This window comes from Notamacropus eugenii, chromosome 1, assembly GCF_028372415.1.
Source record: "Notamacropus eugenii isolate mMacEug1 chromosome 1, mMacEug1.pri_v2, whole genome shotgun sequence".
Taxonomy (NCBI): domain Eukaryota; kingdom Metazoa; phylum Chordata; class Mammalia; order Diprotodontia; family Macropodidae; genus Notamacropus; species Notamacropus eugenii.
In genome coordinates, this window is record NC_092872.1 from 304,243,725 (window position 1) to 304,257,331 (window position 13,607).

Below are 13,607 nucleotides of genomic sequence, written 5' to 3' on the forward strand. Positions count from 1 at the left end.
TGGTTAGAGAGCTACCATATTATAACTCTTTGAACTTGTCCCAGTTAATGCCTATATCTTTCTCAAGACAGCCTACCTCTACTTAAACGGTGAAACAGAGAATCCCACAGGCCCTCTGTATGCCATGCTAATGAGCTCTGAGGGCTGTATGTCATCCTTCTGTCCACATAGCAATAGCATGCATCATGCTGCCCACAGAAGAATGTGCCTAAATTGGCAAAAAACAAAAAAAAAAAACCCAAACCAGATGGATTACATTTTATTTTTATGAATTGATCAGTATAAAATGCAATTAGGCTAAGGATATGTATTTTTATCAGTATATGACCCTCCAGCATAGATCACAACCTCTCTGTGACTCTCAGTATTAACTGAGTCCTATGGAGGTTTAATTCATTTGCCCAGATTCATACAGTTCCAAGATAGGATTTGAACTTAGGGTATCTTCACTCAACCCAGCACTATATGAATGTAAAACATTCATTGATTGATATAAAACTCTGTCAGTATGTGATAAGGTAAAAAATTTACCTGCCTCCCCCCACACCCACACACATAAAAACCTTTCCATAGTTTCCTTTGTGCTTATCTGTTGACTTCCACTGAAGTCCTACTCTGAAGCTTCACAGTACCATAGAGGTAACACTGAGTTTTTGAAGCTTATATCAGAAAAGCATAAGCTCTTTTAGACTAGAAAAAATTTCTAGCATAGGCCTAGTAATTCACTATGTCTATTGTGTGATGACTAGTGTAGCTAAATTCAGAGAGGCTCAGCAGCTTAGCCACAGGGTGATGAATTTTTTAGCCATGATGTTACAGAAGTGGTGTGATCTGAATTAGTTGGACAGAGTATCCATGTTGCTAAAATTACAAAACCTTACAGTATTTAGGAGAACTTTAAAAAAATATTTTCGTATGAGACAATTATTAATATTGTATTGAATGTAAAGTTATAAATGGTAGGCATAGTGCACTTCATGTCTTCAACGTTGTGAGTGCCTTCTCCCTCTAGTTTGGTAGTAATATTTCTTGTACTAAAAAGCTTTTGATATTTCTGACATTTATTGTTAAATGTTCTTATGTCTTCTGAATGAATATATTATTTTGTAGGTGACTGTGGCAAGTACGATAATTATTCAGAACATTGGAGGTAAGGAAGTTTAAGTCCAGTAATTATGTTTTCATGACTTAATAGTTGTTTCTTATTTTGGTTTTGGATGAATTTGTGAGTAATTTCTGTGTGACCATTGAAATGCTTTATATTTCCTTGGAAGGCATGTGTGATTCATCTTGGTGCCACTGTGGCCATTAAATCTACCAATAATTCAGGCAATTAGTTGGCACAGCTGGTTGGATAGAGCCCTGGGTCTGGAGTCAGGGATACCCGAGTTCTAATTTGGCCTCGGGCACTTATTAGCTGTGTAACCCTTAGCAAGTCACTTAACCCTTTTTGCCTCAGTTTCCTCATCTGAAAAATGAGCTGGAGAAGAAAGTGGCAAATTGCTCCAGTGTCTTTGTCATGAAGAGTTAGTTGTGACTGAAACGGCTCAACAACTCTTCAACAACAGTGAAGGTCTTAATTCATGGTCCTGTTTCTGCCATAAAAGTGGGCCTATGACATGTTTTTGAAGGACAGTATTGAATTCTTTCATAATTATCTCTTCAGACTCTAAATCTGATATGAAAAATAAATTGTCTTTAGTGAGGCAAACTTACTAATTATGACCAAAGTGGAGGAGGCAGGTGGGAGAAACATTGGGTAGGAACGAATATGGCCAGTATGAACCGACCATTCTGTTCATATTGACATTATAGATTGACCCTAAAACTTAACTATGAAATCAGGGGAGTTCCCATTCCAGTATTAAAGGCTGCAATGGATATAAAATTGTGAGGTTAATGCCAGTTGGTAATTAAGTAAAGGTACTAAATATCTAAATACAAAATATGAGATTCTTGCATAAAGTTTAAAAATTTCCAAAAGTGATAGACAACTTAGTTATTTTGTTTTGCCATTTGCCAGACCACTAAATAAGTGTTAACTATACAAAAAGCTATATGAGGAAGGTTTACAAATTTTGCAAGTCAAAAGATTGCATAGTCAAAAGAAAGTTGAACCCTGTTTCTTGTATGTAATAATTCATAACCTTTTATTTTGTTAGTTTTAATAAAGTTCAGTTCTGAAACCTGAAGCCCTGGGCAGTCGCACATTGCATATTGCTCAACCCACTTCTTCACCTTCTGCCAGTCAAAAATTGTTCTTGCCACTATGCTTGGAAGTCCTGAATCTCACAAGATTTAAATAATACTTTCGTTCTTTGAATTCCCATGAGAAAAATGTTGTGTTTTTGTTTAGGAAGAATTATTTTCCCCTCAGCACCTCCTGTTGTATTCAATAAAACCAACCTCTCACTTTTTTAATCTGTATATCTGCCTATACCAATATGAAAGTCTATTCTGAATGATGTTCCATTTTGTCATATGAAACTAGAATTTGATGTGTTCAGTCTCTCACTGTGACGTTGGGTGAGGTTCTACTCCTAAACCTGGGTGTTACTAATATACAAGGTCTACTTAAAATGGCTTACCATTGTCTGAATTTACACTGTAATTTTTAAGAGTGGTATTTAAATTTGACCTCTTCCCTTAGCATTTCTTCAAAAGTGACAGATTGAGGGGGGAAAATTACAGTGATGTCAAGTTTTACTGAGTATAATTCACTTTAATAAACTTTTAAAGCTTCTATTCTAAGTCTCTATATAAAGATGAAAAGTGAAACTGGAACTTCCAATCTAATGAGGGATTAAAATATAACTATGATATAAGGGAGAATGTACTAAGGGCAAAGTGTTGTGAGGAATTTGAGGAGAGAGATCTGGGAGGAAGGAGCTGGGGAGACCTTCATGGAGCAGCTAGGTGGATAGAGCGTTGGACTTGGAGTCAGGAAAACCTGAGTTCAAATCCAGCCTCAGACAATTGTCTGTGGTATGAGGAGATGACTAGCTGTCTGATCCTGGGCAATTCACTTAACCTCTATTTGTCTCAGTTTCCTCATCTGTAAAATGGGGATAATAATAGTACCTCCCTCACAAGATTAGTGAGATAATAGTTATAAAGCACTTAGCATGGTACCTGGCAATAAGCACTATGTAAATGTTAGCTAATATTACTATTATTACCTGCACTGGATCTTAAAGAAGACATCAACAGGCACAGACATGGACAGAGTGCTTTGTAAATACAGCATGTCCCAATTTAGAGAGGCATCTTTGAACAAAACTTCCCCGTCTTCTGTATTCCTTATGTTTCTAAATTTATCATGGCATAACCTGCACACTAACAAAAATATGTGAAAATGGTAAAGAAGATAGATACTTAAGATAATACCCTAGATTGACCAGAGGAGAGAAGGTCCTGTGCTAACCCAGCAACATTGACAGTCCATCTTGGTTCAGATTCATGAAAGAGAATGAAAGCTATTAGTTAATGTGAGGGGAAGACCACAAGGTATTTGGACATTATTGACCACAGTTTTCTTTGGTGAGAATGTGGTACCAAAACTTTATGCAAAACCTGCTGTGATACATGCTGTGATGCATCAGTCAACAATTATCTCTTTACAATATGAGTATCACACACTGTTTGGGAGTCATCCGTTATTTTAGAATATCTCCAAATAACTAATATTTTTTAAAAATTTGGACAAAATTAGGAGATCTTGTTTCAAGGACTAATTAGAATAAATTACATGCCATAGCAAGACTATTACTGCACATGCTGAATGAAATCGGAGAACAAGTTATTTAAGTAAGAACTGTGGAAAATGAAGACCAATGTAATAAAGTAATGAATGTTAAACTGAATTGACTTCAGAGCAGTTAGTGATCTACAGCCAACACTTAACAACTTTGTAGCATTAGGAATCTGAAAGTATTGAAATGGGAAGGGGGGGCTGAAGAATCACCTGATTCCTCTGACTGAAAAGTGACATTTGTTGAGTGACAAGAGGTCATTATTGTGAGAGGTTTTTCAAACATACAAGCATCTTGGAAATTTTAATATGTATAATGGTCATTTGAAGGTAAAATGCATGGGCTTAAAGAATTTGGATTTAATAGATTGATAGCAGAAGGAGCTCTAGTAGAAAATAAGTAGTCCCCCTCAGGGAGTTCATTCAACCAAATATGAAGTATTGTGTAATTCTTTTCCCAACTCTTCTACCCTCCTCTCCCTCCCCCCAACTAAATTTGGACAGACTTAGTTTTACATGTAGGTGATTGCTAGAGACAGCATAATAGTGAAATTCTCTAACTTGGTCATGTTTGTAAACCCCCAAACTCCAGCTCACTTAGACCAAAGAAAATCCTCTTGCCAGGATGTAGTGATATTAATATATTTGTAACTTCATTTTGTATTCGATCTGAAAATATATTTATGTTCACATATCTTATGTTCACCTTAGGTAAGTGGAACAAAATCATAGGCAATTATTTCCTACAATTATTAACATGAAGTGTAGCTGAAGGAATTATAATCTTTGTACATATTTAGTTATAACCATAAGTTATGAAAAAAAAAATCTTGAACATCAGTAGTATTGTTGCCCCTTCAAAAATTGTTTTAAATGACCCAGATTTCTGTAGAACCAGGCTCTGTTCTATAAACTTAGGTTGGGTACAATTTAGAATAAATTCATTTGTAATCTAAGCCTTAGAAAGAAATACAGCAAAGGACTGGCATCTCAAGCTTCCACTTTCTGAATCTGAAAGATGCTAACAAGATCAGTTGCAATCAAGCCTTGTAACTTTAACCTCCTGATCCGGCTTCTTGATTTTGTGTTTTGGGGGAGCCTATAGTTTTAGGTAGAAAATCTTTGATTTAATGTGGAATCATTTATAAGGCTTTTCTTGATGGAGAAAACTGAAATCTCTATTTTAAGATGCCAGATCCTAGGTCACTATCTTTCCAGTTAGACTCTGCCACAGGAAAGACTGTGGACTGCCTCGATGGAAGTAAACCAGAATTTGGGTAGTATTGTACTGTCATGACTCCCTCTGCTGGCCAGTTCAACCTGTGGCGGCAGCATACTTTTGTTATTTAATCAGTTCCCTTTTTAGTAGTCTAGTCCAAAAGATCTGCATAGGCATTGCCATCTTTTCCTATTTTCTCTATGCTTATTTTGTTGAAGAGTACACTGACTTCCATTCAAGAATGAAGCAGTAAAAAAATACAATTTAAAGATTAGTTTTAAGACATTTATACAAAATGTTTTATGAGTAAGAATTGTCTTTGCACCAAGAGAGTGCTTTGCACATGATAGGAACTTAATGCACATAATAAGAACTAAGCTTCAATTGAATGAATGAATTCTATAAATTTACCATATGCTTTGTAAAATAGTGTGTCTACCTATATTATTCCTTTCTGCCCTACTCTAAGCTTGGGTCCTCCATGGTGCTGACCAAGATTTGCCAATTACAGAGCATGCACTGTATTGAGAGGGAGAAGATTTAAATCTACGATCATCTATTTATTTCCCTTAACTGTCTCAGAGACTTAATTTCCTTGTCTGTGAAAGGAAGGGTTTGAGTGATTTCTGAGGTCTCTTCTTGGTCTAACATTTTATGATTCTATGATGGATAAAGAATGAATTGAAATTTAACTGAAATAAATGAAAAAAAGTATTTTCTAAATGGTAAAACTTTGGATTTTTACATAGATTTAAGACTCCATCCTGAACCCCACTACACACATTTTTTTCAGGTTTTTGGGCAGTGAGGGAAAATATTTTTAAACCCAGGGTTGAGATCATTTACAATATCAAGATTTTATTTTTTTAAACCACTTGGGAAGAGGGGGTTACATAGAGAAGGAACTTAACTCAGAATCTAGAATTTTAGTGAAAAAAATCAAGATATTAAGAATCAGAATAGATTAGTTTTTCATGAATGTCTGTACCTGGAAAACATTAGAAGTAAAGTGAACCACTCCCCACCCCCACGTTAAAAAGCAAACATATTATTTCAGCCCATAGTGCATCTCTTTGTTTTGGGTTGACTGACTAATCCTTTAAGAAGTTGCTAAACTTCCCCAAGTGCTGAAAACCTAAATCTCTTTTTAAAATAGCTGTAAGTAATCCTTTCTTCATACTTTTATTTGAACTGTTTAGCCAAAAAGTTAATTATCTATGTTTAAACTGTTGGTTTTTAATGCTGGGTTCCTCCAATTAGAGATGTTTTAAAGAAGCTCTTATTCCAGTTTAACGATAGCAATTAAAACAAATTGGCGAGCATTTTTACAGTGTTGAAAAGGGAGAGTTTCTAGTAATTATTTTGGTGTTTTTAGTGATTTTTTTTTTCAATTTAATTTTTCAGTGCAATAAGAGCATAGTTCACTTGGGTAGAGGAGAGCCAGCCTTGGAGTCAGAACAATGTGTGTTGAATCTTTTCTCTGATCCATACTGACTGTGTGACCTAAGGAGCCTGACCTTTTTGCCCCCAGGCAACTGTTCAAAAGTGAGTTACAAAACTCTTGTTGATCTGCACTGGTACAGAAGTTTCCTCACCACCCAACTCTCTAAACCAATAAAACCATGAAATTTCAGGTCTGAATTTTTAAAAAGTTAGCTTCTAAGAAGCCACACGCAACTATCAAAGGGGAAGGACTGTAGTTATAAGAATAAATTAAGATATAGAAATATTCAGCTCTGTTGAGCAATTTTGTTTTAGACCTTTAGTTGTGTGATAGTTTCTGTGTCTATAAAATGATCCAGTACTCATAAAATTAGGTTGTCCATCTGTCTCACAAGGAAATAAAGCAGTGGACTAATACTACTGTGCTACATGTTGTTCAAGTATAGTTAACAAATTAGAAGGTAATTCTGAGTAATACTTTATTTGACCTTTTTCATTTTTCTCTCTTCTGTATGCTTGCTATCTTCCAGTCTGTTCATGTTCTCTCTAACTTCTGTTACCATACAAAACCTTTACCCTCTTCTCTTCCCGACTGCCTTTTTTAGTCCAGACCTTCACTAGTTTCATTCTCCAGCATGTCTTAGAGAGTTACCTGGTCGAGAAGAGGGTGAGTGACTTACACGAAAGCAGAGTCGGCAGAGTGCTGGTCTTAGAGTCTGGAAGAGGGTGAGCTTCAAATCTCGCTTCCAAGATTTGCTAGATACATGACCTTGAACAAGTCATTGAAGGTCTTTTGACCTCAGTTTCTCATCTGTGAAATGGGACTAATAAATGCCTGTAATACTTACTTTTATACCTTTTTCACAGGATTGTTGGAAGGGTGAAGTAGTAACCTGTGGGTATTTTGTTCATAAAGCACTTTGCAACCTTTAAAGTGCTACATAAATGTTATGATTACAATTTATTATTATTCTGCTCACATAGCTGATATATATCAGTCAGTACTTGAACAGAAAGGTCTGCTCACTCTAAGCCCAGCCACAACTAAGCTGTTCTGCCCCTCACATCGATGTCATACCTACCACAGAAATATGTTTGCTATTTATTTTAGTGTTTCTTTTCCATTTTATGTGCTCTTTCATATTAAAGATTTCATTCTGTATAGTTCTGGGAACTATATAGTCAGTCAGGTAGACAAATATACTTTTTTTTTTCTTTTTGTACTTGTTCCCTTTTAGTAGTTTTCTGTTAAATCATTTCCACCCTTCATTTAAAAGGAAGAAGAGAATTTCTGTTTAGTAAATGTGGTGAAACTGAGTGATTTGTAATAGCTGAATACCTGTCATCAAGGTATGTCTTGTAGCACTGATATTGGCCTTGGTGTGGATGCCAGAGCCACTTAACTATATGGTTTTCATAACCATGCCTCTTACAGATGACCCTGTTATGGCTATTAATTTAGAATACAACATGGTATGTCTTGTATTAAGGTACTACTTATATGTCTGTGTCAGTGAAAATCACTTACAAATCCTTGCTTGTACCCTCTCCCTAAGATACATTTTAAACATTTCCTTATGCCATTAATGGAAGACATGAAATGAAAGGTGTGGCAGCTGTTTGGTCTGGTTAACCTTTTAAGTGAAAGTAATGGAGATTTGAATCTTCTCCATCGATATCTCTTCAAAACTTTTTCCATTTATCTTTATGAAATTGATTCTCATGTGTAAATGCAGCTAAGATTTTTTTTTTTATCCTAGTTTGATGACCAGGATAGGTGCTACTCTGTACATGAAAATGTGCTTGTAGGTAATAAGTATACATATACAGATGCACGTGTGTGTGTGTATGTATGTATGCATGTGTGTGTGTGTTGCTGTTACCCTTTTTGATAGTGAATGCAACAGAATACCTAGTACAGCATTACTTGTTTCATTAGTGATTTGTTTTTCCTACATGTTTTTCATAAGCCTTAAGGCATATGCTAACATAGTCTAAAAAGGAAAAATTAATTTGTTTTATTATATGTTTCATATCTATAAAGATCTTGTGAGAGAGAAAGAATACAAATATTTGATGTGTGTAGGTTTCTTAAGGGAAAGATGATTCACTTCTTCAGATTAAAATCAGTGAAATTGGACTCCTATTTGAAAACAAAAGAATAAGTTACAACAAAGGATATATGTGATCAAATGATTAGCCAGAGGGTAGTAGGAATTCATAGGAAGAGTGACAGATTGTATATTAGGAGGAAACCTGATCTTTAAATTAATTGAAGCTCTCTACTACTCAGGAGTCAAAAGAAATAATAGAAATTTTCTGAAGGAGATAAATGTCTGAAACTTTAGAAATGTGTGTATGCATGTATTGGATTAATCCAAGCAAGAGAGATTGATGGAGAGATAATAAATTACATTGTATAAAAAGTCTGCCTTCTTAGTTTTCAGGAATACTCTTGTCTTTCATTCCTTACAAGATGTATTTAAGTAGCCTTAGGCCAGTTTCAGAAATTTCACTTCATGATTCTCATTATCACACCATATGTGCATAGTTCTTTGGAATAGATAAAGTATTATAAACAAAGACTCCATATTTTTAAAGCTAAAAGTCTAATCTAAACCTTCCCAAAGAAAACTGATATTTTCTTTCTTAAGCGGATATGAACAATTTAAAACATCTTTCATGCAATATACCAGAATGACAAAACAGGAACATAATTATAACAGAAAGATATCTTTTTCTAAGTTATCATGGTTTAGTCAACAGCTGTGCTTGTATTGGGAAGAAAAGAAATGGACGTAGACTGAGCAAAACTGATCCTTCCATTACCAAGAGATGATTATTTCCTTATTTAGTGGCCTAACAACTGTTTTTAATTTAACCTTGCTATAGATATATGTCATTTGTATCAGAGATTATTTGAGTGTGCAAATAGAAAAATATGTGACTTTATATAGATTTACCACTTTCTTCATGATTTTCGATACTATTTCAGTATCAAAATATTAAATATTTATTTACATAATACTAAAACTGTAGTTTTAATATTATATAAGACCATCTTTGCATGTTGCTCTTTTAGAAGAAAGCTAGAAAATATAATACTAAGGTTTGCTATATTAGGGTGAAATTTAATTTTGTTTAAAAAAAATAAAACATTTTAAAAAGCTTTATTTTTTTCTCCTTAAAAAGGGGATAGAAGAGAGGAATATAACCAAGCTGCACTTAAATTCAATTTTCATTTTATTTAGTTTTAACATATTTAAGGAGGGAACTGATTACAGAAGTGGAAATAATGAGAACCTTGGGAGGAAGTAACCATTCCATCTTTGAGCTTTTAGTAGATGGGAAGAAAGCTGGGCATAATTGAATATACACTCTGAATTTTGAGAGAACAGACTAAATAAAATGCTACAATAGGGATAGAAAGACCTAATATATGAATATCAGAAGGTACATAAAGAACTCTGAGAGAAGGAAAAAAGAACCTAAAGAACCAATGTGGATAAACTAGAACACACCAACGTAAATTTTTGAGTTTTGTAACCAAATGGGCAAGTCTCAGAGGATGACTATGTGTGGCACTTCCCTGGGGAGTGCTAAAAATTAGAATTAGCTGAGATTGGTAAGGGAGGCAAAGTTTAGCCAGTTTTGTTGATAGTCATTGTGGTCTTCTTTAAAGGGGTGGGAAGGATCAAAGAAAAAAGATGGAACCAAGATAGCTAATGAAAAAGGCAGAGCTGTTCAAGCTTCTGTTTTCTCTGCCAAAGAAAATGATTTTTGGATCAGAAGGGAGAAAACAAAAATGCCTAATAGGGAATTTGTAGCCTACCAAGATAAGTTAGGAGATAGTGAAAGAATACCTGTGTGCCCTTAAAGACAAGTCACTTGACCAAGATGAACTACATTCTTGGGTACTAAATGAAAAAGTGGAGCCTACAATCGAAAAAGCTTGCAAGCTCCCAGAAAATGAGAGGATGGGTCTTGTTTTGTTGTTTGGGTTTTTTTTAAGTTTTATTGTTGCCTTTTGGGTGTTTTTTTTTAGCCCAGTTGTTTCCCCTTTTTTAATCAACCAAATTTCCCCTACCTGCATTGAAGCATGTTATTTTATGAAGAAAAACATTTAAAGTAAAACTAACTTGATACAAGTACTCTTTCTGACAGCATAGACCATGTTTCACATCTGTGGTCCTCCACTTTCCTACTCAGAGGAGAGGTGCAATGACCATGATTGGTCATTATAGTAAATCAGTGTTCAACTTCATTTTACTGATATCACTAACATTATTGTAGTTATTATATATTCTACTGGTTCTGCTTACTTTACTCTTCTTCAGTCCATACTTGTCTTTCTTGTTTCTCTGAATTTCTCCTACATTATGTTTTTTGGTCCATAGCTGTGATTTCACTGGTATGAGGAAATCCCAGTGTAGAAACTCCCTCCATTGATATATATTGATAGCTCTTCTATAACTAAAAGTCTTAGAGAGCTGCTTAAACTCTGTGATATGAAGTGACTGGCTTGTGGTCTTACAGTTAATATATATCAGAGGTAGAACTCAAACCCAGACATTCTTGATTCCAGGTCCATTACTTTATCTACTGTATCACATTACCACTCCATTTCCAACGGGTTCATATATCACAAGGCAGATGTCTTGATTTCCCCTTGCTTTGCTGTTCCTCTCCCTTCCCAAACAAAGGCAGTGGGTGGGGGAAAGTGGGAAAAAGGAGCTTACAAACTATAAGCCAGTGAGCTTGAATTTAATTCCTAGAAAATTAAAGAACTGTATTAAATATACCGTATGATTATAATAAGAATATTAAAAGATTCTGATAGGCTGGAGAGAGATTTATAAAATATAAAGGCTTTGGCTCTTTAGTCAGAAGAACTGGATTCAAATCCTACCTTTGATGCTTGCTATCTATGTGTTGTTGCTCAGTCATGTTATACTTCTAATGACCTGATTTGGGGTTTTCTTGCCAAAGATACTGGAGTGGTTTGCCATTTCTTTCTCGTTTTACAGATGAAGAACTGAGGCAAACAGGGTTAAATGACTTGCCCAGAGTCACACAGCTAGTAAATATCTGGAGTTAGATTTAAATTAATGAAAATGAGTCTTCCTGATTCCAAGCCCAGTGCTGTATCTACTGTGCCACCTAGCTGCCTACTACCTATATAAACTTGGGCAAGACATTTAACCTCCACATGCCTCAGTTTCCTCATCTTTTAAATGAAAGAATTGGATTAGGCAGACTCTGAGGTTCCTTATGTCTCCTTATGCTCATAGATTTCGTAGAATCTTTGATTCTGTGAAAATTTGGTCATATTTAATAAGATAAAACTTGCAAGCTTAATTTCAATAAAAAATGTGATGTATCAGCAAAGATAGGTCACATTTGGAGAACTGAATTAAATCCATGTATCATTTATTAAGCACCTATCATGTTAGGCATTAGGGAGACGACAAAAACAAAATCCCTAGCCTTAAGGAATTTGCATCCCATGGGGGGGGGGGGGACACCATTTACAATTAATTACCTATGCAGAGTAATTTCTCAAGAGAAGTCATTAGCAACTAGGGGGATCAGGCTAGCCTTCCTTTAGAAAGTGTACTTGAGCTGAGTTTTAAAAGGATTCTGTGAAGTGAGGGCAAAAAGGGATTGCATTCCAGACACACAAGGTGTAGTTTTGTGTACGGGGGGGGGGGGGGGGGGGGGGGGGGGGGGGGGGGGGGGGTAGCAAATAGGCTAGTTTGTCTGGAACATAGAGTACGTGAGGGAGGGCAATGTACACTAAGTTTGGAAAGGTAGTCCAGAACCAAGTTACAAAGAGCTTTAAAAACCAAACAAAGAAGTTACTATGTCCTAAAGACAAGAAGGAGCCACTGCAGCTTCTTGAGCAGGGTATAGACTGTAGAGGATTGGAGCAGGGGGACACTAGACGCAAGGAGACCAAAAAGAGACCAATTATGAGGCTATTGCAGTAGCCCAGAGGAAGGGGGATGGGGACCTGGAGTAGGTGTTGGCCGGGTGAGTGGAAAGAAGGGGGTGTACATAATATACATGTTAGAACTGGCGAAACTCTGCACCTGATTGATGAGGAAGAGAGAAGGGTTAGAGATGACTCCAAGCTTGGAAACTTGAGTCACTAGAGGGATGTTCTTTAACACTATGAGATATCTAATTTGTGACATGGGCCTGGAGCTGTTGATATAAATATGGGAGCTCTCTATATAAAGATGATAGTTGAACTCTTGGATGCTTATGAGATCACCAAGAGAGTATGTAGAGGGTGAAGAGAAGGGCGCTCCTAAGTAGGACAAGGATGAGACAGAGACAACTAAGGAGTGGACAAACAGGCAAGAGAGCAGTATCAAAAACCTAAGGAAGAAAGGGTGGTAAACACATCCAAAAGAAGAGGGTCAATAAGGTTAAGGACTGGAAAAAGGCAAATTGGATTTAGTAATTAAGAGATTGTGCTTAATTGAAGAGAGCAGTTTCAGTTGAGTATCTAGGTCCTAAGCCAAACTTCAAGACAAGGAGAAGTGAGTGTGAGGTGGGAAATGCAGGCAACTAGTTTAAACAGCTTTATCAAGGAATTTGACTGTGAAAGGGAGAAGGAATGTAGGATGGTAAATTGAGAGGATAATAAACTTTTCTGAGTAAAGGTTTTTTTTAAGGATGAGATGTTTGTAAGCAAGAAAGGTGCCAATGAATAAGAAGAGATTTATCCTCCATGGGCATTTGTGATTGTTTTTTCTGCCTCAGTTTCTTGGGAAAGAGAGGATGTTCCTGATTCTAGCCCCAAAATACCTGCGTTTACATGTATTTCCACATCTAAATTTAAATGTTTTAACACAAATAGGTAGTGTGTATCTACCTAGAATCAAGTATGTAATGAAGAGTTTATTGAATTTATTTTTTACTAAGCTACATAAAAATGTTAGCTGTGAAAGCTGTCTTTTTCTTTCTTTGATTGCATGACATAAATGATAACACTCTTTATAGAACAGATATTCTTTCCTGTAGATATAGTTATTTTGGAAATATGGTACACACATTCCTTCTTCCGTATCCATTTGTGCCCCAAGTCTTGAATGCTTTCTTTCCTCATCTCTGCTTTTTTGGAATCCTTAGCTCACTTTAGAGCTCAGCTCAACTGCCATCTTTTACACCAGGCCTTTCTTGTTT

General features: G+C 35.8%; 1 protein-coding gene across 4 annotated transcripts in view; it reads left to right on the forward strand.

Annotated features, from left to right (window-relative positions):
* Positions 1 to 13,607, forward strand: part of SLC38A6 (solute carrier family 38 member 6) — a 103,320-nt gene that overhangs the window by 24,078 nt on the left and 65,635 nt on the right. For all 4 annotated transcript variants that reach the window (XR_011971755.1, XM_072629394.1, XM_072629393.1 and 1 more), the window contains exon 5: positions 1,111 to 1,150. Coding sequence is in view for 3 of the 4 variants with exons in the window: in XM_072629394.1 (XP_072485495.1) it covers positions 1,111 to 1,150 (40 nt within the window). In the remaining variant the exon portion in view is untranslated. The remainder of the gene's footprint in view (positions 1 to 1,110; positions 1,151 to 13,607) is intronic.